This window comes from Electrona antarctica, assembly GCF_951216825.1.
Source record: "Electrona antarctica genome assembly, chromosome: 18".
NCBI lineage: Eukaryota > Metazoa > Chordata > Actinopteri > Myctophiformes > Myctophidae > Electrona > Electrona antarctica.
The window spans coordinates 19,164,726-19,191,530 of NC_136799.1; the positions used below are offsets into that span (position 1 = coordinate 19,164,726).

A 26,805-nucleotide genomic window follows, 5' to 3' on the forward strand; every position below is an offset into this window, starting at 1 on the left:
CTTTTATTACATTAGTTTATTTTTCTACTACCGGTTCTTCAAGCAGCAGGTGTCGCTGTTGTCACCAGTCGAAATAGTAGACTGTGTATGTATGCCATAGCCCTGACGGACGAGATCACGCGCTATGATAGGTTGGTTGTCAGGCTCAGCCTGTCAGGCAACGAAAGATGAGATGATGAACTGATAGATAACCATAACCATAACTCTGTCTGTGGCGATAACATGTGAAATGTTTGTATAGTTGGGGCGGCTATTGTTTGTCATCTAGTATCTTTGTTTGTATATTGTCTAGTAGGCTATCTTTTCTGCAATACAGTGCTCGCCTTGGATCAAGATTTATTACATGAAAAATAAAATGTAAAAATCGGTATAGTCTTGGCCCAAGGCTAATACACACAGTGCCATGATGTACTTGCTTAAAACCATGAAATGTACCACTTTTGTTATAAACCCTGTTTGAATTTTGCAGCCTTTTAGGCTATGGGATGTAGACTCAACCGTTTTCTACATCTCCTAGCAACGCTTCTTGGTTACACACAGGGTCAGGAACTCATGAAGCGCGCCCAGTGTGGCGGTGGACAGAAGAAAAACAAAACACAACAACATGGAGCCTCCAGAGGTAAAGTGGACCGAAATGCAGCCGGAAAAATACTAATACGTTATTATATATTATGTCAAAGACCAATATCAGCACCGACTTTGTGTTGTCTGCCGTGGGGGATCTGCAATACCAGCAGCGGCAAACTAACTGTTTTGATAGCTTAATTGGCTAAATTTGCTAACTTCACCTAACCTGTTGCTTTGGATCAAGCAGAGCTACACCATTTAATGCTAGTTCAGTAGTTTATGAATGCTGATAGCGCGGGAGTGATGGCCCATCGTTACATTACGCGAGTTACCATTCTTTATCTTTACACACGATAAATCCGTACCGTACCGCACAGTTACACGACACACTGTACAACAGTGCGGTTATCCCTGGGGATTAGCTGTGCATTAACATGTAGTACATCTGGACCAGTGCACCAGTCCACCAGAGACGCGTGGTGTTGGATATAACGTTTAAATGCGCGGAGGCAATTTGAATCACATTAAAAAAAAATCACACCCGTGTGAAGTGAGTGGTGCAACTCTGTGTGGGGGTCCCCGGAAGTTCCAGACCCACAGGAACGCGGCCCCATGTCATTTGTCAGGCAGGCTCCACTGGTGCCGGCCCGGTTCCGGCGAGCCACCCCGCGTCCGAAACGGTCGAGAAATGACAGCGTTACCGTGTGGGGGTCCCTGGGGCGTCCCCGGAACATCCAGACTCACAGGATCGTGCCCAGGGGGCCGGCCCGGTTCCGGCGAGCCGCCCCCCGTCCGAAATGGTTGAGAAATGACAAAGTTACCGTGTGGTGGTCCCCAGGGGGCCCCGACTCCCTCTACTGTACTGTATTGTACTGTAACACCCCAATTTGTATATATTATATACTGTGTGTGTGTGTGTGTGTGTGTGTGTGTGTGTGTGTGTGTGTGTGTGTGTGTGTGTGTGTGTGTGTGTGTGTGTGTGTGTGTGTGACACTAGTTGTGAAAACCAACCAAGACCCAGCCAGGGACAGACCCAGCCAGGGGCCCAGGGACACACATAGCTGTCTATAGGAGTGGTTGCACCACTCAAAAAAAGCTGAATAACTTTGACAGACTTACTTGTAACTATGTAAGTAACATCACTTGGTTTGACATCCAGGACGCTCTGGTTTTCTGTTCTTTCAAAGCAGACGGAGTCATTTACTCCATTGCCCCCAGAAGTGGATACCAGTCAGTACATTGGACAAGCATCAGTGAACCCTGCACTGGGCCATCAGAATCTGTATGGTTTGAATCAGAGAAACCGCAGACCCACAAACGCTGAAGAATGGGAACTAAAGCAACTGCACCTAGGTATATATTCTCAATCCTTAATCTTGTGTGTGTATTTACTTGTTGCTTGTATTTGTAATTACTTGGTGCTTGTGGTTGTAAGTAATATCAGACAAAGCTTTCTTAGAAAGTCATTGTTAACTATTCTAATGACTGAGATTGTAAATTATACTGTCACTGTTTGCTATAACTCAATACACTGTCATTATCAAATTATGATTATTTGTATACAGTATTTTAGATATCCAGCTCTGTATGCGACATACAATATGGTGGTGGTGTTAGGTCTGAAAATATATACCTTTACATCTGTTTTTAAAAGAATGCAGTGTCCTTTCCATTTTCAATATTAGTGTTTCAGGACAGCCACCTGTCACCCGGCCTTCCTCTGTTGCCATCAACCTCTGGAGTGCAACAGAACATCACAGAATATTCCCTTTTCCACCAAAGCGACTTGGAATTTGCTCCTTTAAGGTGAACTACTGTAAACATTTTGACGATGGGTTTTCAGATTGCTGTAAACATAACATAACATAATGGTCTTAATTTACAATTCAGGCATTTGGCATTCTCAATCCAGAGCGATTTACAGTAAGCAAGAACAAAATGGTAATACATCAAATACATCAAAAATAGTCATCATGAATCATACATATAAGCTAAGAACCTAACAGTGGAATCTATATAATGAAGCTAATACATATACAATATAGAGTGCTATGTTTACATACAATTCTATCTAAGTTACTTAAGTTTAGCGTTTGCATATGTAAAGTCGCTAGGGCAAGTGCTACGGGCTAAAATGCAGTCTGAACTCTGAAGGGATTGGGAGTGAGTCTGCAGTTCTAATTGCAATGGATGTGCATTAATAACTTAGCAGCACCCTGATCTGTCTCAGAATTCAAGGAGTTGATTATACTGATGTTATTGATATGTTATAGAATACTAAAATAGTATTTATTTATTCTTCCTTCTTTCCTTTACTCGCTTTCTTTCCTTTAGAGCATCTCCAGATATCTCTGTTACATCTGAGAGATTTCACTTTCTACCCGAGGGTCACACTTCCCAGGCCTCTGAACACGGGTCCCTGTCCCAGCACCCGCTGGCCCAAGCAACCGTCCTGACAGATGATGCAGCAAGCAGCTGCTGCTCTCTCTCCCAGCACAGTATATCACCAGGAGAAGAGGGTAGAAAGGGGGAGATGGTACATTCTCCAGTAACTGAAGACCATCTGCAAGAAATGCATTTTTCTATAGATGGCATGGAGAACAATGATGGAGATGGTCATGGTCATCCATTTAGCAATCTTTCTGTCAATCCTATGGAAGAAGACACATCATTTCTACGTGGGGACGTTCCCGCTCGACAACTACTAGAGCTGCTGCAGAAAGATGTAGGCATGCCTAGCGACAGCAGTAGTGCCGTTTCTTCCGTCTCTGAGACCTCCCTTAAAAGAGCGGAGTCTCTTGGTGGGGAATCTAAAGGAGTTTTCAACCCGGATGCTGACCAGAGCAAGGGGAGGAGAGGTAGCCCAACTGGTACTGCTACTCTCACTCAGCAGCAGCAGACACCACAACTAACATTAGAGTCACAAACAGGGAATTCACACCCACGGTTATCTGATGTCTCAAACATTACCCTGGGCTCCCGTAACACACAGCCGGATGAAACCAGTGAAGCTCTTCACAGAGATTTGCTGTCTGAAATAGAGCGACGTAATAGCTCTGAAGCCGGATTTAAAGATCAACCACTGTCGGCTCCTACACCAAACCTTGAATCTGTTACAGGGAAGCCAAACATGGCCAGAGTAATCCTGGCCGGCATGTGTAGGTCAGGGCCACAGATTTCGGGAGGTTATAGTGTAGAACACGGACTGAGGCAAAGGGGCCTCTTGTCTTTGGGGAATCAAACTGGGAATGATGGTTCCTATCTGGGCTTTCTCCCACAATCCCAGTCCACTCCAGGCGTCTTTCATGGGCCTGATGTATCTAGAGTAAAATCTCCATCAGATAGACTGTCAACCATTGAGTCCAATGCGAGGGCCTCTTATGAATCAAGCTCAAGAGTCTCCCCGCAGAGTGGAGCTATGCCTGATATTGTTTCTCTTGACCCTATTACCAGTAGACATGGCGCTGAAAAATCATGTCAGGAGGAGACGGGGCCGGGACAAGTCCAGGGTCTTCCAAGTCTAAACTACATGCAGAAAGTAGACGCCTGGAGAGCGAACCAGAACTCAGGGAAGATCTCGCTGTTCGACAACCTGGCTCTGCAAGGGTTTTCTGGTATCTCTCCAAAAAAGAAGGCCTACAACACAGTATCCGACTCGCTTAATCACATTCTACTGAATCAACAGGAGAAAACCACGCAGCACAAGCTTCCTGTTTCAACCACTACCAACCTCAGTTTCAAGCAGAGCTCAGCCCTGACTCTGAATGTGCCCCCCTCCTCCTCACCCAGAAGAGGGGAAGCAGTGGGGAGTGCTCCCAATGAGACGGATAACACTGGGTCTGGAGCAGGCCTCTCTGCCTCCACCCTTGGGAGGTCACAGTCCCACTCATCCCTCAACACGGTTGTAACATCAATACAGAAAGCTCAACAAACGGAGAGACTGACAAAAGGAGAGATGAGTCAGATTCAGGAGTGGGGGCTTCAGCAGACTAGTGCTGTGGTCCAGCCCTCGCCTCTCCTGAGCCTGGGCAGGTTCAGCGATGTGTCGCTGGACAGGGAAGTGAGTAGCACACTGTCAAATTACCAGCACAGTCATCACAGTGGCCAGAATCTGGGTGCTTCTATCGGAGTGGCTTCTTCTGTTCTCAGCCTAGAGGTTGATAACTATGCTCCCTACTGGAGCTCTATACCATCCTCACCACTGCCGCCTCCCAAACCCAGAGAGCTGAACATTGAAGAGAGAATTCCGGTAAAGTTATTATAAAATATAGAGAAAGTAGTAAAAACAAGAATGAAACATTAGTGGAAAATCACAATAAATAAATAAAATAGTATGTGACAAAATAATCAAGAGGCTTTTACATTTTCATAACCTTTTTTAACTAGTCCAAACAGACTAGACTGTTGCATTTGTACAACATTTGAGATTTCAACAAGTAGATTAACTCATTTAGAAATATGCTAGATGTAGATGCTGATGCCAATGTATTGTTGTTTTCCTCGCAGTTGTATCTTCACAATCTGGGTATTGATCAGTCTCCATCAACCATCTTGACCCCGTTTGGACCCAGAGGGCCAATCAGAGAGCCAGAATTCTCTCCCACTGATCTCTGTACAATCAAAGGATCCGTTGGAAGCACTCAACCTTCTGAAGGTAGCTAATCCTGGAGGTTATTTTTACTTGTGGATTTAAAGCATTGATCATAGTTCCAGAATATTCAATGAAACAATCACCAATGTTATTTTTCTTTCTGCTGTGAGCTATCATTTTGAAAAAGGAAGAATAAGTCTGCACACCGTTTTGAAAGCTCCCCAAAAACCTTATTTACCAAGGCGGGGTAAAAACACAGTTTTCGTCAGGTATATTAGATAGCAACGCATATAGTACAGGTGTATATATAGAGGTATAAGTGGGCAGATACAAATCAGTGACAATTCATTTTGAAAGCATTGTTTTTTTCTCAATTTGAACTGAAGCTATATTAGTTTCACATTCAGTTACTGTTTTATTAACACTTAATTGAATGTTTCCCTATTAAAGACCATGCAAAATAAAAGGCCAGTTTTTGTCACGATGAGGCTCTGATAAAATGTCTTTAAGTGTCCTGGAATGCATGCCGTCAGTGTTGGTGCTAGTCATATACCTGGTTACAAAGGTGGCCATAAAATAACGTCAAAGCAGTGAAATATGATTATGTTTAAAGATGTCTTGTTGTCACCATAGTGCTAACTGCTAACATGATAACCTGCATGTGTGTCAAGTTAGGTTACCTTTGTGTATGTGTTACTTTGGAGACAAGCCTGCAGAAAAGAGCTAGCTAGCTTGATGATCATAATCCTACATGATGAAGACTTCAAGACACAATATCATTACAAGAGAGAGATTAGTTTTTGTCTGCATTAGCTGAAAATTTGTTTTATTTTCTATATTTTCCACATTTATTTTCCTGATTTATCTCCCGGTAAGATTACTTATTTCTCCAACTCAACTATTTACTTTGTTTGGGTTTGATATATTAATTATTCAAAATGAATGTTTTACAAATTATCAAATTTAGTCTAATGGTAAACACTGAATCTTTCTTCTCCCCATTTCTTCCTCACAGGTGGCACTCCACATAAGGCTGACTTTTCCAGATACAGCCTGCTGTCAGTAGACTCGAGTATGTCCATACCACTTAGCATGGACAGCCTCTGCCAACCAATGCACTTCCTAGATCAGCAGGCCAGGGCCTCTCCTCTATCAGACGTGGCAGGGATCCCCGGCGCTCAGCCTCAGCATGACCCCTACCTCCCTGCTCCACACCCGGAACAGCAACAGCAGAGGGATGACAGTGTTAGCAGTAGCCAGAACACCATACAGCTTGGTGACCAGTTTGTGTCAGAGAGCTCATTAGTGACTGGATGCAGGGAATCCGAGTCACATTCTCAGCCTAGCATCATAGAGCAAAGCAACCAAGACTCATTTGTTGGTGACAAGACCCTGAGGGAGATCCGCAAACTGCTCGGCCAGGCAGGGGATGACTTCTCCGGCGGATCTCCGAAGGCCTCTTCGCCTTCTTCGTCCTCTGTAACTTCCCACCTCCACTCTGATGACGACATCCTCCTCTCTCTGAGGAAGAGAATGGGTGGATTCCAGGACTCCTCTTTCATCTCGTCTGCCAGCGGCACAGAGGGCCCTGAAACTCGCTCCTCTTTCCCGTGGACACGCTCCTCCTCGGACTCCATGCTGACATCCGAAAGACAGAGGGAAAGTTCTATTGGTCGAGAAAGTATGTCATCATCTGGGCAGCCAAATTATCCATCCACACTTCCCCCGAGTAGCCCACCTGCTGTCGACGCCTACATAACGCCCCAGGATAGTACAGCAGACGGTGGGGCAGGGTTATACCACCACCTTTCCAAATCAGTCCGACGGGCAGAGCCTGAGGGCTGCAGTGCCGCACCTCCAGACAGTACAGGCCCAGCTCAGCTAACAGTTGTCCCACAACCACCAGCTGTAAGCCAGCCTCAGCCAGCTCTTAGTCCGAGAGAGACGTTAGGTAGCGTCTCGGAGCAGGAGGAGGAAGGAAATGCACAAGATGGATGTAAGTAAAGCATTAACGATGCATGCATGTGATTAAAAAATCACACCCCTGTGAAGTGAGGGGCGCTCTTATCATTATACATCATCTCATGAACAACTGAATTTATGTGATTGGTTAGCCGATTTGCTCGTCTACATATGACCTAATTTCTCCTTTCATTGTCAATGGCAAATATGAGACGTGTGGGTCAAAAGCCGCCCCTTAAAAAGAAATCCAGTCTAGTCCTACTCTTACACAAAATCACAACCGTGTGAAGTGAGGGGTGCTCTTATCATCGTACATCATGACGTAAAATAGACACTATGGGCTCCATTTTCGTCACCGCTAAACCCCGCTAAAACTTCTTTGCCCTTTTTTTACTATTTTGAAAAAGATTTTTTAATAGTTCAACTAGCCAATCTACATTGACACGTTGTGAGCTTGTAGACTGGCCATTTTAACTATTCAAAAATGTTTTGCAAAATAAAGGCAAAGAAGTTTAGGGATAAGGGGTTTAGCAGTGACGAAAATGAGCCCTATGCCTATTTGCTCAGACACTGACGTAAGATTCTCCATTTGTTGTCAATGGGAATTTAATGTTTGTTTAAGACAAAGTTTGTGCACAGTAACCAAAAGCTGGCTTGCACCCCTCAAAAAGTCCATAACTTATTTCCATTGTGGATTTGTGGTCCTTTTTGTTTGTTCCAGTTTATTCCCAGCGTGTTCCTACAGAGAGTGTGTCTTCCTCGTCTTCACCTCCCATCCCTGGGGAGGAGCAGGAGGCCATGAGCAATGCAAGCAGCAGTGAAAGTTCCCTGGCTGTCCGAGTGGCCAAGCTGCTGCACAATGAGTCACCAGCCACTTTGCTGTCCAGCAGATCCAGCACTACTGACCAGGAGGAGAGCAGGGCCAGGGGTAAGAACATTTCTTAGGACTGCCTGCCCTTAATAGTAGGTACAGGGGATCCAATAGTAGTGGAAATTAGACAAGGCTAGGCTAGTCCACCATTTTGATTACATTTATTCTGGAGTATGACTTTAACATATAACATATATTTAATATATATTTTTCAAATAGTCATCTTCAGTAAGAAAGAAAATGTAGATACAAAGAAATACATTTTGATCCAATCCACCTGCTTGAAAACACTTGTGCACTTGTGCAATTACAGAATGGATCAAGCTGAAGATAACAGGACAGCAGAGTGACCCTCTGGAGTTGGACATTGAGGACAGGAGGCGGATTGAAGAGATCAAGAGAGATCAGAAACACCTGATACAGGTTCAGTCTTTAAGAAGAGTTGCTCATCTTAGCATCTATGTCTGACGTGGCAGTCAATTCATATGTAGTCCATTTCAAATATATATTTATTTTACGGTTGTTTCATGTCTTTTGATCTTGTTTAATGTTCGCCTCCCATTTCTGGATTGTGTAGACCCCAAGCTTAAGGTAACTGATGTGTTGAAAAGAGGCATGGTGTGAGTTGGGTTTTAAAACTCTGGTTGGTCTCACAGTAAGCATGGTGTGCTGTGAAGTGAGAAGTCATTTTTGTCGTATGCAGTCAAGGGAGGGTTTATTAACCTTGACCTTTGGACAAATAAAATGAATTCCAATTCACCCTTTGTCAGACTTCTGATTGGTCCCTGACTGACTAACCAGCAGGCTCTTTCTGACTTGTTCCGCCCTGGTTCCGCCTTGTTTATGTTGAATTTGCTATAACATCATTTTTGGAAAAAACTAAAAACAAACATGATATGCTCTGTCACCATGCTGCGCCTGTGATGTTCCTTTTTACTGACACAAATTTTAAAATAAGAATTGAACGCACAGAATATCAATACGAAGCAACTGAAAAACACGTTATTTCAATGGTAGTGGATGGAGAGAAAGGACTTTTGTCCAACCACGAAACAGCAACCAATGGGTGCGAAGAGGGGTACAGCCATGGGCGGGACTTAACAAAGGGTGAATTGTAGTCCAGGCTGCAATTCAGTATTTTAGCCGTGACGTGAGCGCCCCCTCTAGAGATACTTCCGGGTCCTACTTTTGTGTCGCTTTTGTGTCCCCATAGAGTTATACAACAGCAACAACAAAGCTGCTGCTCTCCCAAATCTGGCTGTGACAGGCCGTCTGCCCCACACGGAATACTATCGCCATTTTATTTCATTGTGTCAACTAAATCCTCATTAATTGCAAACTAGATTCAACATACTCAAGCCTGCACATATTCTAAATATGCACCCGGAATATTGTACTGAGCAAATGGACTGTTACCACCTTCAATAATAATGATAATAATAGTCTTTATTGTCCCCACATCATATATTTTCTTCATGGACACATTAATAATTCTACTCGAGTTGGAAGCATTAAGACCCATTTTAACCCTCAATGGCTTCCTTTCTGAAAAATAACGTCGTTGTAAAAAGATTCACACGTTTAGATATTCTATTTATAATGAGATGCGGACGGGAGCTGGTGCCATTGGACCCGGACGTAACGTAGCACTACAAAATGACGTCAGACTTAAATACTGAATAGGCAGGACTAGGACCAACTGTTAGTACTCATGTACTGTATATACTGATCATCCCTGTAAATGTTTTCATTCTTCTTCGGCTCCTCATTTCAGAGCCAGGGAAGTACAGACACAGAGAGCAGTGACGTGTCCAGCATGGGCGGTCAAAGAGGACAACCTCCTCCCCAACCAGCAGAGACCACCACCATTCTCAAGACGGCCGAGGACCATCTGTCCGGTCAGCTCCAGCAACTTGGCGCCAACCATTTCGACTCCAGCGTCCAGCTCCAAACTCCCCTACGCCTGGACCTGGAGTCCAGGGTGCAGGAGATTGCTGCCCGGGAGGGGTTGACCCTCCCCAGGGCAAGCCCCGCGCCTCCAGCTCTGACCTCCATCACCATATCTACATGCAGGCGCTCCACCTCTCCGTCTCCTTCACCTTCTCCCGTGCCTCCCCTTAGCCCGCCTCCTCCAGAGCCCCTCTGTCTTACTCAGCTTTCCACAGCCAACAAGCAACTTCCTCACGTGGTGGAGGAAGACAACGCCACTGCGTCAATACAGGCAACACAGACCGATCCGGTATCGATCCAGCCTGTATTGGGGTCCGAACCGACCAGTAGTCTATACGCCAGAGAACAAAACCTGTCGCGTTCAGAGTTGATACCGAGAACTCACAGGAGACAAGATGCCATAGGAGGTAGGAATGCTTTACAAGGTCAACCTAGAGAGGAGGAGGTGAATGTCAGAGACAGTTACACTGAAGCACAGCGGCAGAGAGACCTGCACGATGCGAATAGAACCGCCCAACCAGAAGACCAAGGTACCGACCAGCTGTTGATGGTGTCTGACCAATTCAATTCTGCTTCTGACATGGGTCTCATGACAGAAGAAGACACAGGCTCATCTACAGTCGATGCGCCGGGATACACCGGGACGGGTCATGTCTCCCACATCCACCTCACACTGTCCCCCAAAGCCCAGGAACAGAGGCAGGACTCTGGGATCCAGCCCAGGCATGCTGCCGCTGGTCCCGATTTAAAGTCGAGCAAGTTTTACCCCCTTAGATACTCTGCCTCTCCTGCCACCCACAGTCGAGATGAGGGTCCTGGTCTTTCCACTCCTCTCGAGTCATATGAGTCAAGAGGCGTAATAAGAGCAGGGGTGCCTGAAAGAGCTGACACCGCCACATTGTTCAAAACCATGGTGCATGAGGGAACGGAGACCTCCGCTTACCCACAATCCTATGTACCGCCACAGAGGCTCGCTGCCTCAACAAGGCCTTTGGTCATTCCACCAGGTAGGCACATTAAAACATTTCAACAGTTGTTTATTATGGGAGGTACCGGTGGCACACACAACTTATTTTCATCTGTCGCCCCATTGCCCAGAGATGCATCTGATAATCTATAAGTAATGTTGAGGGCCAAAACATGCTTCATTTTTAACATTGAAATATTAGTGTTCCAGTTTCTCTCAGATTTACAGTATGCTTTCATGTGTACTCTCTCTGTCTCTCTCATATACAGCAGTGCCTGTCCTGTTGCCCTATAAGCCCCATGGGAGTGAGGAGCTGTTCTATGTCCCTCAGACAGAAGCCCAGGCGTCTCCTAGCCGCTCTGACACCACTATGGAGAGCTCCCACCCAGGTACCACTGGCACTTCTGAATCGTGGTTTAACATTCATGGCTTAATAAAATACACAGCAGCGTGCGGGCGTGCACATTGTTTGTGTTATTTCCATTTCGAATTTGTAATTCTAAAACTTGCATACAAATGACCCAGCCCCTATATCTCAAACAAAATCACCTGGAATCACCTCCATTATCCAGGAGATTTGGATAATTAGTCAGAGAAATAGCTCAGGATAGGTCTCCATTTGGATATTGTAATCATGTACGGGGAATCCAGCAGCTATAACTGAATCTGTAATGAATGCATCTCACTCACGTCTCTCTTCCCTGCTCCTGGGTGGGTAGCAGCTGGCTCTTTTGTAATGTGCACCGTGTCAGGCATGCGTTATTCATGTTCAGGGCGCACAGTGAAACAAAGGCGGTTGAGGCCCTGGTGGAGCACTTGGGCTGCAGGGGACTTGAATCCCTCTGAGAGACTGGAAGAGGACGCTCTCTCTTTCTCTGCTCTGTGAAATTACAGTCCAACCTCCTTTTTTGTTTTTTAATTTATTTTTAAATTCAGACATTAGGAGGAGGCACGGGAAGAATGTAGTACAGTATTGAGATTATAGAAAGCTAACCAGGACACCGAAAGAGAGGCTCTGGAGGAAGACATGGATCTAAATCGAGACTAGCTGAGGCCACGGCTGAGTGAGGAGGATCTTGATGTAGGACAGGACACTGTAGTGACATAACATTTATGTTTACTGTATGTACGGTCAGGTTCGGATGACGCCGTGCCCCCGCATTTCAGCAGCGAGATCCTTGGGAAGCAGGACCCAGGCATCGACCGTGGGATCTCCATCAGACACGTTGAGGGGATCTACAGCAAGAGGTTGAAGACAGCCACCTTCAAAATGCAGCCAACTGGACACAGTGGTGAACTGAATTACATTTGTACCCGTTACGTTGTTCGGGGTTCTACTTCCCCTGGTCATGAGATATTTTGAAATGAGAAAAATGCTTTTCCAGGCCTAGAAAAAGTTTGGAATTAATCAAATGTTTTGGAAAATTCTGTCGGGGTGAAATGTTCAAAAGTTTTCAGGATTAAAATTTAAAAACAGCAAAAGTAGCAGTTCTACAAACTCAAATGCTTTGTGCCGCCTTTAGAGCTTGTGATCTGCTACTTATGATGCTTTTGTGTGACACTGTACTGTATGATCAAGTAGGGTGTTAATTTACATACCAAAAGAAAAACACAAAGTGTTGATGGCACACCGATGTAATTCTCATTATTGCACCGTATGATTGCTATAGGCCTGGACATGGGGTAAATTAGGGATTACATGTGTCCGTGGTGACAAATCATTTGGGAAAATAAAGTCTAATTTATGTTCTATCAAGCTATTTACAATTACATCTCTGTGTTTTACTTTCCTACTAGGTGCCACTGTGTCAGTGGATGGAAGTTCTCAGACGAGTATGAGCCAAGTTCTCCAACCTTCCTCTCAGGTATCCGAGGCCTTTACCAGAGTGCCTTTGTCAAGTAACCAGGTTCCCTCTGGCTCCAGGAGAGACAGAGGGACGAGCCCAGTCCAGTTCCTCAGCTACGGCCAATCAGAGAGGCATCGTGTGGAGTTTCAGCCAATGAACGTGGAGATGGACTCAAACACGGCCAGCCAGAGACCCAGTGCTTCTGACACTGTGGCAGCAATGGAACGAGAACGAGAAGGGAGGTGCCGTCCTGACCTCCCTCAACCTGCTTCCCGGCCGAGTTGCAGCAATCTGGACCAGCTATGGCGTAAGTTCAACGAAAGGTGGGGCTCTGAGGAGAGGCGTCCAACCAGTGAGAGAGAGGCATCCTTACTGGAACGACTGGAGCGCCTCTCTCGTCTTATTCACAGCACAGAGGGGGTATGCACCTCGTCACAACTAGCAGACGGCATGCAACCACGCCCTCACAACAACGAGGACGAGTCCAGAAAGAGAGGAGAAGATGCTGCAATGAAAAGGAGAGAAAGAAAGGAAAGGAAGATGGTGAGCGGAGAGGGGGGGCAGAGGAGAGGGAAACCTACTGCTCCTCGTCAGGTATGGACACAGGAGGCGGAGCAGCAAACCCCTCTCGCAGAAGACGACGTCCGTTCCTCCTTCAGCCCCAGCCGCCACCGATGTCCCGCAGAGAGAGACGAGTCGGACACCACGTCCACCCTGTCCGGCTCCATGTCCACTGTGGACACAGCCCGACTGATCCGGGCCTTCGGCCCAGACAGGGTCCGCTGCCTGAAGTCAGCAGCCAGTCTCGGTAAACTGTACAGCACCATCGACAAGCAGAAAGAAGCAACGGAGCCGAGGAGGACGAGAGGGAAGGATAGAGACGTCACACCTCCTACCATCATCACCCCCTCAGAGACCACTGTTACTGATGACTCTATAGTACGTGTAATCTGCAGTCACACATTCATGTACTGTAACATAGCTATTTTCAGCCTTCACATATCCTTCTGGAACATATCAAAAATAACTGCACCTCACATATGCACAGAGGACCATGTGAAACATGTACAGTAGGTACACTGTAAAATCCTCAGTGTTAATTTATACATTTGTATCCCTGGGAGTGTACAAATGTAACAAAATGGACTCTGATTTGCTTTTCAAATAGACTAAACTATACTAAAATTGGGTTGCATTAGTACACTCGAGTTAAAGTAAGACAGGCTTTTTCTGTGTAGTACTGCAAATAGGCGAGTACATATTCCCATGCTTTTTAGTTTTTATTTAACAGCCTGTTAATGTCTGTGTTGTACTCCAGGTTGCCAGTGATTCTGCTTCATCAACCAGTACTTACACCCTGCCAACCCGCCGCGGTCCCTCCCAGTCTCTGGCAGCCAAGAAGAGTGTTAAACAGGTCAACAAAGGAATCCAAGCAGGTCAGTCACTACTAACAGCTATACTATTGAAAGTATTTATTTGGCTCAGTGAAAATACAGTCAAAGGAAACAATGAGCCACTTCAACCACATTGGGAGTTTACGCTGTACTATAGTAAAAGTGAATATAATACTTACTTAGTCCTCTTGCACTTCAAGGCACGTAGAGCCAACCATAGCAACCAGGCTATCTGGGTCTGTTGTGGGCAAGGTGTTGAGCTTGTGCTGAAGTCACATTACATAACAGTGCAGGGACTGCATTAATGACTGATTAATCCCCCTCCTCCAGGTGACCTGGAGATTGTGAGTAACGGAACGAGACGCCACACCCGAGACGTTGGCACTACATTCCCTTCCCCCGCTGAGGCCAGAGGAGCCAGGCGGCTGCCATCTTCCTCCTCCTCCTCCAGCCTGGAGAGAGGAAGAGGAGATGAGAGGAGCCCTTCCGTGACCCAGGTGTTCCTGAAGGAGAGGAAGAGCAAGAAAAGCCACAGCAAACATTACCCTCAATGTACGTTATAAGGATAACATTTTCACCACGGCACCCATTCAACTTTGCTCTGTGTCAGGTTTCACACTCTGTTCCTATGTTAGGCGTTACATGGTTTGTCCCCGCTGAACATCTGCGGTCAGAGGCCAGGAAGGAGAACAGGCCAGAGGAAGATGTGCAGTTGGTTCAGAGACCCAGCTCGGCCTGGTTCCAGCCCCACAGCAGAACTGCTCCCTGGAGAGAACCCCTCAGAGAGAGACAGGTCCAGGAGGAGTGGAACAGCATCTACACCAGACCTGATCCATACCCCAGAGATAAGACCACCTCCTCTGGTCTGGTCCCAGTGTCTCTGCAGGTTGGTTTGGGTTGGTGTGTCTTCATGAGATACACATTTAGCTCTAGGATTTTGGGTTGACGGCAAGACGTCAAGTAAAATAAAGAAATGTTTTCCTCACATTATTTATCGTTTTAAAATGGTCTTTTGTCCTGTCTAACATTAAACATGATGTTGAAATCCAGGAGGCCTTGGAACTTCATCGACCAACGTTCATCACCCATTCCAGGGAGAGGATGAAATGTTTAGCACTGCAGGCAGAGGAGAGGAAACTACAGGTCGTCTTCAGAAGAGAGAGAGAGCAGTTCTATACCCGGCCTGGAGGGCCAGAGAGGCTACCCAGACCAGAAGGTAAAAAATAATCCATTGATGATCTTGACAATGACAACCAACTGTAAAGTCGTTAAGTCTGAAAGGTGCTCATAGTGAATGTATATTTTCTGTTTGCTCTGTGTGGCTATGTGTTTGCATTTGTAATTTGTCCCGTCAGGATTTTAAATGCATTATTGACATTAATTTTAAGCATGCATTTCCTTTCTCTCTATAGGCATACCACTATTCAGAAGAGCTGTCCCTAGAAAGGAGATGGTGCAGAGGTCCAAACAGTAAGCTTGTTTATTTTCTAGTAATAGTCCACCCTGTCAATCCCTTTCCAATTGAAAGCCAAATTGACCAGTTTGCAAAATCAGTTTTTAATCTGTAAATATTAGTGCTTTATGAATGTTTTTGTTAAAAAATAGTTTAATTTGTAACCTAAATGTTCAGTGTAAACATTTAATTGTCTTAAGTAACATTAATCCCCTGCATACAGTCAGGTCATACAGGTGAAAGTAGCGATTGTAAGAGGACAGACAAACACCCGACACAGTCACCATCTAGGAGTGTGTAGTGTACAGAGCAGATTAATTTGCTCAGATGAGCTAACACAGGGAGACTGGCACAACCTTCACTAAAACAGCCGGGACAACGCTCCACACGTCCCAGACTCTTCTCCCTTTTGGCTCAAACTATGGAATGAACTTCCCATTGCAATCAGAACTGCAGACTCACTCCCAATCTTCTGCCGTAGACTCCATCTTAGCCTGCAGCACTTGCCCTAGCCTTGACGACCTTACTGGCGTATACAAGGCTAAGATGATGTATTTTAGATAGCATATTATGTAGACATAGCATTGTTTACTTATAGTTTCATGATATTCTACTGATGTAAGGTTCTTATGCCTAAATTGTGATTGGGAACTGATGATTAGGCTGTTCGTTTGTGTCCGTGTTTTCCCGCCCTTAGATCTATACCTTAAAAATGTGTACTTTTAGTGATCTCTCAACATTATGTGCTCTTACAGGATATATGAGAATCTACCTGAGGTGCAGAGAAGACGAGATGAGCAGAGAAGAAAAGCTGAGTATCAGTCCTATAGATTCAACGCTCAGCTCTTTAATAAGGTATTATTTTTTTGTATTATCACTTTCTACTGTACATAACCCTAACCCTGAATTCCTCTTTATCCTGCTACTTTCACAAATGTACAGTACCATCCAAGTTGAAATTTACAGTAGAACTCTATCTTAGTGATTCCACATACCAAACAGCAGGTAGATAACTATCCAGCAAAAGGGAAAATATTTGTTTGAGACAATTTCTCTCCTTAATTACAACTCCTGTTTTTTACTCGATAGTGTCTGTCTATGTTATTACGTTTCGTTAATAACAAAATTCAATGCCTGGTTCTATTTTTATTTTTCAGAAAATCACCACCCGTGTCCTTGCAAGACGAGTACCTTGGCATTGACCACACCGGCCCAGAAAACATTTTTACTATAGTATAGATTAAATCAGAGTGCTGTGAACAATTTTAATATATGTGGCATTTTTTCATGTTTTGTTCAAAGCTACCTAAATCTACAAAATGTATTGTTTTTTATTATTATCTGTGAACCGGTTCTGATGTTATAAATTAAGTGTTTAAAATGTCTGTTTTAAAGATTTACTCTTGTTTTATATAGACCAAATTAACGAATTAGCTGGAAATACTTGAAAGGTTTTTAATAAAACATACTAAAACTAATTTGGGAAGTAGATCGGACCATCATTTTTTATCTCATCTATTGGTTGTCATATGGCTTGTGTATTGAAGAATACAGATGCACTTTGTTCCAGTTATGGAGAATGTATTAGTTACATAATACTTGGGGTTAAATAAATTTGTGACATATCTCAACTGTCGCACCATATCTGGGCTAGATCAGCATCTGCCAATACGTGGGTTAGTAAATTAAGAATGTCCATTGAAAACATTGATTCATACTTCATGCAGAGGATTGCAGCTGTAAGCAATGTTCCCCATCTACCTAGTGGGGTATTGACTGACCAGAATGCTGACAAAATGCCTAACATCCTCCCCATCTAGACGCTAGAGCTGCTACAATATCATTATACGACTGGATCACACTGGATACCTTGTATAATTTTGTAATGTCAAAGGTTATGGGGTGGACTGTACAGGGAATGACCTTAAATCCTGGTATTAACTATACATTGTATTACTGTCAGAGGTGGACAGTAGCTGAGTAAATACTGTACATAGAACTTTTAAAACAAATGTGTTATTAACCAATAGTGAAACATTCAGCACCCATATAATGTTCTTAATTCTATGGCACAAAGGCTACTGCATTGAAATAGCCCTCAGACAGACATGATTCCTTTTCCTTCAAGACAGACATCCGAGGACTGACACAGAAACTAGCCTTAATGTCTTTTATTAATCAGTGGTTTTACATTGGTGCAAGAGCAGGAAGCAACACTGGGAAAGACCAAGACAGATAACGCAGGTTGCAGAAATTAATCCCTAAATTGCTTCTTTCCAGAGAACAGATTTCATCCAAATAAGGGAAAACAAAAATGTGCAAAGTCTATAGCTTTCCTCTAATTGTAGTTGTCAACGCATTACTGTATGTGCAGGGTTGGGTGGGTAGTAATGATGAAACATATTGTATAAGGATTACAGTAATATGATTATGTAACAAACTATAAAAAAAATACTGTTGAATAGAAGATTGCATAATTGATGACCAACCCAGTGGGTTATGTTACTGATTCATTGTAATTAAAACATGTTTAGTTTGATTGTTGGTTTATTTTATATAATGTTGTAGATTACATTTGGGAAATAAACAACCCAACCCTAACTATGCCCATACAGTATACTGTATAATATATTGTATATAAGAAATTCTAAAACAGGAAAATATTGTGGTACTACAATACTGTGTAAACATGAATAAATAGTTTTAATGATGCATTAAAGTATAGTTTAATAAAATAATAATAAAAAATAATCCAAAACCTTTCAAAATCTGATGGCAAATATGGTGATGTCAAGCAAGGATTCTTTTTGGCAAAGATGTCGTTTTGCTTTAAGGTCTAAAAATATATGGAAAAGCAAACAATTAAGGCAGGTGACAAGTCTTTACCACAAGGCTCTCTGCATGTTTTAAGGCTAAAGAAACAAGTTAATTCTACACAGTAAAAGGAGTCTCTTACCAAACATAATTAATAACAATTCAATATATTTCTGAGGTGTCTTAAATAGTAACATTACCTACACAACTGGTAGGATGGTTCATACTAGGCATGTAAAAGTGGACAGTAATAATAACTTACTGGCATTTTTTACTTTATGTAATAAATACTAAATAATTGAATGACAACCGACTTCCAAAGTAATTTCAAGCTGTTTAAATAAAACATGATAAAATCTGTAATAGCAAAAAGTTAACAAAACAAATCCACCGAAATTATTGAATAACATTTCTCTTTCTGTGCAGTCCAAAGGCCTGTTCAGGTGCCTTGAGGATTTTGTTCAGTTAGCATACCACAGTCAAATAACCATTATTTCTGGGTGAAATAACTTGAAATCTCACCAATATTCTTTCCCTTTTACAGTAAAAGTTATAAAATGGGACATTATAAAATAATAACACCGATTATACTTAAGACACAGTCACATCGCTTGTGGCATCAACAGCAGTAGCTGTGGAGCATATAAACAAATGCATTGGGGGGGGGGGCACTGACTGATAATCCATAGTAGCATAGTATGCCATCCACTCCAGGACCAAAAAGGGCTTATGACTTTTGTCTTTTAATTTGACATTCTATTTGCACCAAAAAAGTAATTGCAAATATTGTAGATAGTTCTGTACTGTAACATGTGGTCATGTAGATAAAGGCATACATTTTGACTGAATCTGTATTCTGTTCTCCGATATGTTTGTGATGTGTTCAGTCGTATTGTTCTCTGATATGTTTGTGATGTGTTCAGTCGTATTCCTTTCTTTTTATTCCATTTATAGTTGAACGCACATCTAAATTCATAAGAGTGAAAACCCAATCCTCTGTGGAATTGGCATGACTAAATTGAGAGAAAAGGGGGAACTAATTGGTGTATAAAAACTATAATTAAAAAAGTGTAAACCCACTTATTCTAGTGACAACTGACTCACACCTCCTTATGATAAAAACCTACCGTTTCACCTACCAACACTCAGTTTATTTTCAGTTTATTTTTATTTATAGTGCAACATCACCCCAAGGGGTCTCTGTGCACTTCACAACAATACACAGCAAAAAGCAGAAAATACAATAACACAATAACAAGCATAAGACGATGTGTCAATACACTGATGACAGTGTTACAGTAGACTAGTGAAGCCCTGTTCGGCCCTGGAGTGGAAGCCATAAATGGAGGTGGGGAGAAGTTTGGAGTGGAAGCAGGAAGGAGGGGCTGCAGGCAGGGCGTCTAGCTCCGCAGGAGACTGTGCACTCTTTGGAGCTGGGACTGGGACAGAACCAACCGGTGGACCTGCTCCTGACCCCGGGGACACGGGACCATAACCCGACCCACCAGCATTGTGTCCCCATGTTTCTCCTCCTTCGCCTGGGTAGAGGAAGAGGAGGCCGAGTTATAAAGGCAAGTTTAAGCATAGAATGCAGTCAATGTGAATCTGTCAATAATGTGAAGTATTGACAGTAATATCTTGGTGTGGTGTGGTCAATTTAGCTATTTTTGAGGGGCGCTAGCCCCTCCTATATACAGCTTTTGTCCCCACACGTCTCATATTTGCCATTGACAATGAAAGGAGAAATTAGGTCATATGTGCCTCAAATATGACGTAAATTTGTGGCAACACAAACATTAATAGCATTGACAATGACGGGAAAATTTACGTCATATGTAGACGAGCAAATCGGCTAACCAATCACATAAATTCAGTTGTTCATGAGATAATGTATGATAATGTATAATGATAAGAGTGCCCCTCATTTCACACGGGTGTGATTTAAATTTTTATAAATCCATCCTTGTGTGTACTGGAATGTATTAACCTGACTCCGCCAGATGGTGGCGTTATTGATTCACAACACAGCCTTCATCTTGGAACATTCGCAGAGTAGTGATGAACGGAGCCGGCTGAGGCTTCTTCAGCGATTGGGCTACAGTAAGGCTATCCAACGTTGAAGATGCCACTACCTACTGGCGAAATGAGGAATTGCAGCACTTTAATGGAGATGGACGGACGTTCATGACGTCACGTGCGTAAGCCCAGACCTAAAAATTGAGGTCCGTGGCTAGGCTAAGCTAAACTTCCGCTCGCTCGAGCCATTGAGTTATAATTATACTTCCGGCAGTCTTCCGGGTGCTTCAAAACGCCACTGAGCAACTTCCACTGAAATGAATATCGGGGGGGGCGGGGCTAACGCTCCAGTTCGGTCTCTATCCTTTATAGCTCTATGGGCTACAGTGATTCCAGATGGAAATCGGTTGTGAAACATGGCGTCTTCCATCTTGCGGAGTCAGGTTAGGAATGTATGCCCAATGACATGGAACAACGTGTTTGACGTCACCGGGCATACATCGGCCATCTTCTCACATCAGATTTAGGTACAAAATAGGATAATTCACCTTCAAGAAATTAGGCGTTGGGTTCATGCTCTTACCTTTACAAAGGCGTTTGAGGGAAATGTGGCAAAGTCAGATGACACACGAGCTCCTGGATGCTGGTTGACAACGTGCTCCGCTACCTCATCCTGACAATGAGGTGCAATAAAAGAAAAGCCGTTTTATTTTTCTATACAATAAGGCTAAAACTCTCCTTGAATAAACAGAACTGACAAAAAGACAGACCCTCTAAAGTTGTTTAAAATGTTCCTCTACTTTCTTAGCCTGATCATTAGACTGAAACCTCCATCCTGAAGCCGTTCACTCAGTGGAGTGGGCGGAGTCTATGGTGTGCGCCACGTTTTATATTTTATTTTTTTCTCAGTGGGTGATAAACCACATATCTAGGTGCAGGCATGACCAGTCTCGTCTCTCTGTGCTATACACATTAATGTTAATTTGTGTGTGCGCGTGTGCATGTGTGTGCATGCATGCACGCGTACCTTCAGTCTGTCCAGTGTGTCACTGAGGGACTGTAGTCTAGCAGTCTGTTCTAGCAGCTGGGCACTGGGAGAAACTGCAAAACAAAATCAGATGGATTTGCAAAGTGAACGATGAGTTTAAATGTGACTGGATATGTCTTTGTATCTACTGTATGTATGAATGTTATACAAAATATACATTTATATCAAATACACAGTCAAAAAATACAAAAATACAAAAAAATAATTTCCCAGACTTTTTGCATTTGCTGAACCTAAAGCAGCCTGAATGCACCTCTGATTTCTCCCTTACGGTCCTTTCTAAAACACCAACATGTTCCACCACATGTAGAGTACCTGGAGACTTCCCGGTGATGTCCACCACTTTGACGTTAGCGCTCATCTGCAGCAGCGTCTCCAGCAGCTGGTCAGTCTTACGGTACAGAGCACTGGAGACCACCTCTGGTCGGCCTCCATCTTTGGAGGGCAGCTTGGGCACATGGAGGGGGGGCAGAGAGGCCAGCTGGGCACGCATCTTCTCCGCCTTCAGGATGGAGAATAGAACAGAACAAATCATGTTATTGCTACATGAATATGAATCTGCATCAGAACACTTACAATGAATTCTGTGTCATATTTGTTGCCACAGCAATTAGTAATTGGGAAACATGCTCAGGCCCTAATTAGTAAGCAATTAAGTTGGAATGGCTATTTAGCAACATTCATGTTATATACACCTGAAACTTGGAACTACAGCCAGTACCAGTGCTTCCACTTCTTTTTTTTTTTTTACAATATTTATTTTATTTGGAAAAAGCAGTACAAAAACATCGTTTCTATGCATACATAGGACACAAGTGCAGTTCCCAGGATTTTTTTTTTCACCCCTCTTCCCTCCCTCCCCCCTCCAAGTGACTCCATCTCCAGTGGCTTCCACTTCTTATACATGCTGATGAAACAGTCCTGTGCTCAGTTGGCCCAACCAGCATATTTGTTTTAAAGTCACAAGCAGAATTCAGAAAACTAAAGCTTGTATTAAACGCCTACAAAACAATGGTCACATGGTTTGTCAGGTAGATACAGTTTACAAATACCTTGGCTTCTGGTAAGGTAGCACTCTGTTCTCAATACACTTAAGCCCCTTCTCCCATTGTACCAAAACTCCACTGACACCCACTAACATCTAGCTTTTATCTTTACTGGGAAAGGTTACAATCAGCTCCTGGGAGTGGGACATAATGACTCTTCAGTAGGTACAGTATCTATGAGCTCCAGCTCTGATCGGCAGAGTGATGAAAACATAACTCCCAGGTAGACACTCAAATCTTTGCCCCTTTCCGGGGAATAATTATTGTCAGTTTGGGTAGTTGTAATTAATGTATTGTTGTGTGAGAGAGGAGAGAGCAGACGCTGCTTGCAGGCACTTTACAAACACACTTTTTACAGGACCACTATGGAACACACATATTTCGGGTTATTAAGAACAAAATTGTTCTTAATATCCTGTCTGGTTAAATAAAGGTTAAACGAAGAAGACAAGTGAAAGACATTGACTCACCTTGAGCCTGTTGTTCTCATTCTTCAGTTGTTTGATGCAGAGTCTCTGAGCCTCAATCTGCTGAGTCAGCAGTGGAGAGTCTATCACCTGCACCCCTGATCCTGTACCCATACCTGAGACCATGCCTGCTGTGGGGAGAAGACATTAGTTATCAGCACAAGACCTGGAAAAACACTGAAAAACAGAAGTAATGCCTTTTTGGTTAGTTTGTTCAAGCAAAATCCAGTGTACAATACATCTAGGAATTAAGCATTAAAAAACCACTTCACCACTTTTCAACCCATCTTCAATTCTTCATATAATAGGTCCTCACTAATAATCATGATACAATGCCACAATGTTTTTCTACTCAGTCTGTGTCTCATGGGAGGGCTGAGGGCAGTTCAGAAACCAGTCTGTGTCTCATAGGAGGGCTGTGGGCAGTTCAGAAACCAGTCTGTGTCTCATAGGAGGGCTGAGGGCAGTTCAGAAACCAGTCTGTGTCTCATAGGAGGGCTGTGGGCAGTTCAGAAACCCGTCCACCAGCGACATCATCGATGGGGAATCCAAGCTAATAGAAACTGCAGGCTTTCTAGTCCTGAAAAGGTGCAATGCGATAATAAAAATCTAAATATTTTTGTAAAAAAAGATCTTGTTTAAAAAAACATCTGCCTAACGATGATGTCACTGGTGGACACGTTTCTGAACTTCCTCAGCCCTAATATGAGACACAGACTGAGTAGGAAAAAATTGTGCCATTTTATCAGGATTATTAATGAGAACCTATTATATGAAGATAGGTTGAAAAGTGGTCCTTTAAGTATTGAGAATATTTGGGTCAAAGCATGCAAGAACAAAACACACTTGGTTAGAATTTGAGGTAGTCAGATTTAAAAGAATAGACAACTTCAACATGCAGGGTCAGAGACAGAAGCCAGTATGACTTCAGTCAGTGTGCAGGTACCTTTTTGTTCTTCTGTAAATTATAAGGAGGTGCAGAGACAGAAAGGAAAGGAAAGAAGAGATTATAGGAGACGGTGAGGGAATCAGAAGGTGTTAGGGTCACATAGGGGTTTAATCAGCACCTGGGTCTGACATTATCTTTCACCACATAACTAAGTTTAAAGTATTTTGTTTCAAAATGAAGCAAAAAAAAAGACCATACAAAGGTCACTGTTTTAAGTATTTTAAACTAAGTTTTTGTGCTATGTAAGACAATACAATGATGAATATGAGAGATTTCCCTACCCTCACTTCCCGACATCCCTACAATGGAAGCTATGCCTGATGGGGATGTTCCTCTCAGCCCGTCGATGGTCATCTTTGATTGGCTGTTGATGCGCAGCTTCAGCTCCGCCTTCTCCGATTCCAGTTGGTCGATGTCGGCCTGCAGAGCATCCATGGTCTCCTCAAACTCCCTTAAGAAAAAAGATGCCATTATGGAACAATGTCCAAAATGCTGAATCACTACTACCATCAGTGGCAATAATTAATTACTTACTTTAAGTATATTCAAGTGTTGCATTTACTTCTAGTCGCGGCTTGTATATGGATTAATATTTGGTTATTACGTACCTTTGCCTTCAGTCATTTAGGAGTGGGCTATATCTTGCGCCACCCCTTAACCCTTATCCCTAAACCTATTTGCCATTTTTTACGTTTACATTTTTAGTTCAAATAGCTGATCTACAAGCTCACAACGTGTAGATGTAGATCGGCTAGTTGAACTATTTTAAAATGATTTTCAAAATAGTAAAAAATGGCAAATAAGTTTAGGGATGAGGGATAAGGGTGGCGCAAGATGGAGCCCTATGAGTGTTAAGCTGTGTTCAGCCTTGGATAGTTAGAGCGCCGTGATTACATACAAAGTCAGTCAAGACGAGAAGTTGCGTGAACGGGTGCGGCGCAAACGAAGCGAACGGGGCGACACGAACGAAATTAACGGGCACTTTGTATCTTCGCACCAGCTGGAAAGGTCAAACTGAAGCAACCTTCGTGTGCCACCGACTCAACCGTCCTGACGGCCAATCAGCGTTGATGTTGTCTGGAACCCCGGAATGTTTCGGCTGTTTGGTTTTATTCATCCAGTTCCAACTGAACTGGCCGCCGGGACTCAGCAACGGTGGAAAAAAATATACAAACCCTTTGCAAAGACATAGGAACTAATTTAGCTGCTCATAAATGATAGCAATGATAGTAGCAGGAAATATGTTAAATATATTGAACGACCAAAGTGAAGCAACTGGAAACAGGTCTTCAGGTTTGAACGCAGCTTTACAATTACTACAGCTCACATGCAAGTGCATGTTTTGAGAAACAATATCCTACTTCTCTTTCTTCTTGAGCAGTGTCTGGGTCTCATCCAGTCGCGTCTGTATCTTCTCCACGCGTTCATCTGCGTCTTTGGACGAGCTGTCCAGCTTCTTCTCCAGCAGACTCAAGCGCACACTGGCCTCACTCAGCTCCTCTCCCTGGGAAACACACAAAATCACCTCCATTTTTTACACTGCATTCTTCTACAGTTCTGTACTTATTATGTGTAGTGTCTGGAGTGCATGTAGAGTTGGGATCACAATGACTCCATATCTTTTATGACAGACTGAACACTTTGGGACGTTTACGTCACTTATCTGATAACAAAATCCTGAGTCCACTGAGGGTGGAAACGCTCAGGATTGTGTAGTGAGTGCGAGCCAAGTCCCACTTATGAACTTAAGCTAGTGGGTCACGTGATTCAACTAATTAAAACATTTCCATTGAAACACTATTTGTAACCACAGACTGTCCCCACCTTGATCTTAAGAGACTTCTTTAGCTCCTTAATGACGGTCTCTCTGTCCTCCAGCTTCATACCAAGACCCTCTGCGTCAGTGATCTCTGCTCTCAGAGCTGCTGCACGCAGCTCCACTGGTGGTGGGTTCTGGGAAATGACAATAACAACATCTAAAACTGGGGTGAAAAACAAGGCCCCTGCTTCAGTTAGAGCAATTAGATGATGCAAAACTGAAGGGGAAGCCATGTTGAACACATCTGTAGTTTTTAGCACTTTTTAGTATAACTCCATATACTTTGGTAGTAACTTTGGATTAGTGACTCAACGGAATTCCTAAATCATATTGTGAAATTGAATAAACATACTGTATGTCTTGCTTCCATTTTCAATACTACCATTTCAAACATCTTCTACCTCAATAGTAACCTGTTGAATGTAGTGTACATACAGTACATGTTCAAATTACTTGGTTCTGAGGCTTCTCTGAGTCAAACTCTCCTTCCTGCATGGCAGTGGCCATCTTGTTCATGGTTGCTATGACAATGCCGCAGGACTGTCGCAGGCACTCATAGGGGTTGGTACCCGGCGTTCCATAGATCTGGCACAGATAAATGAGTGGACATAATAATGTGTACAACATACAGACTAACAGTGGAACATGCTATACAGTACATGATGACATGCAGCTTTCGTTTGGGGATTAGGTTGAGGGGTACAAAATTCATTCATTTTATTTGCAGCATGTATCTTGAGACCAAGAGCAATCACAATACTCCATTACAGCCCTGTAATGTCTCCTGTCCCCTGTAGTGTCAGGGGCCCTAAACATGGCCACTGACAGAGACATTCAATTTGTAGGTAGCTTTCAGTAGAGATCTTAACCTGTTCTCCCGCCTTGAACGCTACATCCTCTAGTTTGAGGGCAGAGAGCCCCTCCTGCTCGCTGAGCGGAGCGATCATCTGGGCTCCTGCAGCGGCCACCTCCTGGAGCACGGCCACCACCCAGGTCAGGTGCTTCCTGCAGTCTGACAGCGTGTCCGACACCTGGGGAGCAACA

General features: G+C 43.5%; 2 protein-coding genes across 6 annotated transcripts in view; one reads left to right on the plus strand and one right to left on the minus strand.

Annotated features, from left to right (window-relative positions):
* The first annotated feature begins 511 nt into the window (after positions 1-511).
* Positions 512-17,080, plus strand: alms1 (ALMS1 centrosome and basal body associated protein). 2 transcript variants are annotated; one of them, XM_079528907.1, is made up of 19 exons: positions 512-619; positions 1,758-1,920; positions 2,253-2,373; positions 2,902-4,816; positions 5,074-5,221; positions 6,174-7,154; positions 7,842-8,048; positions 8,305-8,414; positions 9,766-10,948; positions 11,178-11,297; positions 12,045-12,200; positions 12,706-13,694; positions 14,074-14,191; positions 14,480-14,701; positions 14,785-15,035; positions 15,200-15,365; positions 15,562-15,619; positions 16,358-16,457; positions 16,760-17,080. In XM_079528907.1, exons 1-19 carry the CDS (start codon positions 605-607, stop codon positions 16,802-16,804), a joined length of 7,068 nt encoding a protein of 2,355 aa, XP_079385033.1. In that variant the 5' UTR covers positions 512-604; the 3' UTR covers positions 16,805-17,080. The 2 variants fall into 2 exon arrangements, with proteins under 2 accessions (XP_079385033.1, XP_079385032.1); XM_079528906.1 differs by having other exon boundaries at positions 531-619; positions 1,755-1,920.
* Positions 17,081-17,758: 678 nt separating this feature from the next.
* The window catches only part of dctn1b (dynactin 1b), a gene marked incomplete at its 5' end in the record, with an annotated part of 54,853 nt that continues 45,806 nt past the window's right edge, over positions 17,759-26,805 (minus strand). For all 4 annotated transcript variants that reach the window (XM_079527933.1, XM_079527931.1, XM_079527932.1 and 1 more), the window contains 10 exons: positions 17,759-19,954; positions 21,016-21,105; positions 21,460-21,533; positions 21,796-21,982; positions 22,997-23,124; positions 24,224-24,393; positions 25,304-25,446; positions 25,767-25,895; positions 26,215-26,346; positions 26,631-26,792. In XM_079527933.1, the coding sequence (XP_079384059.1) occupies positions 19,817-19,954; positions 21,016-21,105; positions 21,460-21,533; positions 21,796-21,982; positions 22,997-23,124; positions 24,224-24,393; positions 25,304-25,446; positions 25,767-25,895; positions 26,215-26,346; positions 26,631-26,792 (1,353 nt within the window). In that variant the 3' untranslated portion in view covers positions 17,759-19,816. The remainder of the gene's footprint in view (positions 19,955-21,015; positions 21,106-21,459; positions 21,534-21,795; positions 21,983-22,996; positions 23,125-24,223; positions 24,394-25,303; positions 25,447-25,766; positions 25,896-26,214; positions 26,347-26,630; positions 26,793-26,805) is intronic.

What these genes read in the sequence shown, in the direction of transcription:
- alms1 (XM_079528906.1), top strand. An exon ending in TTGGAATTTGCTCCTTTAAG is followed by an intron (nt 2,374 to 2,901) that starts GTGAACTACTGT and finishes TCTTTCCTTTAG; the next exon opens with AGCATCTCCAGATATCTCTG. An exon ending in ATGGTGCAGAGGTCCAAACA is followed by an intron (nt 15,620 to 16,357) that starts GTAAGCTTGTTT and finishes GTGCTCTTACAG; the next exon opens with GATATATGAGAATCTACCTG.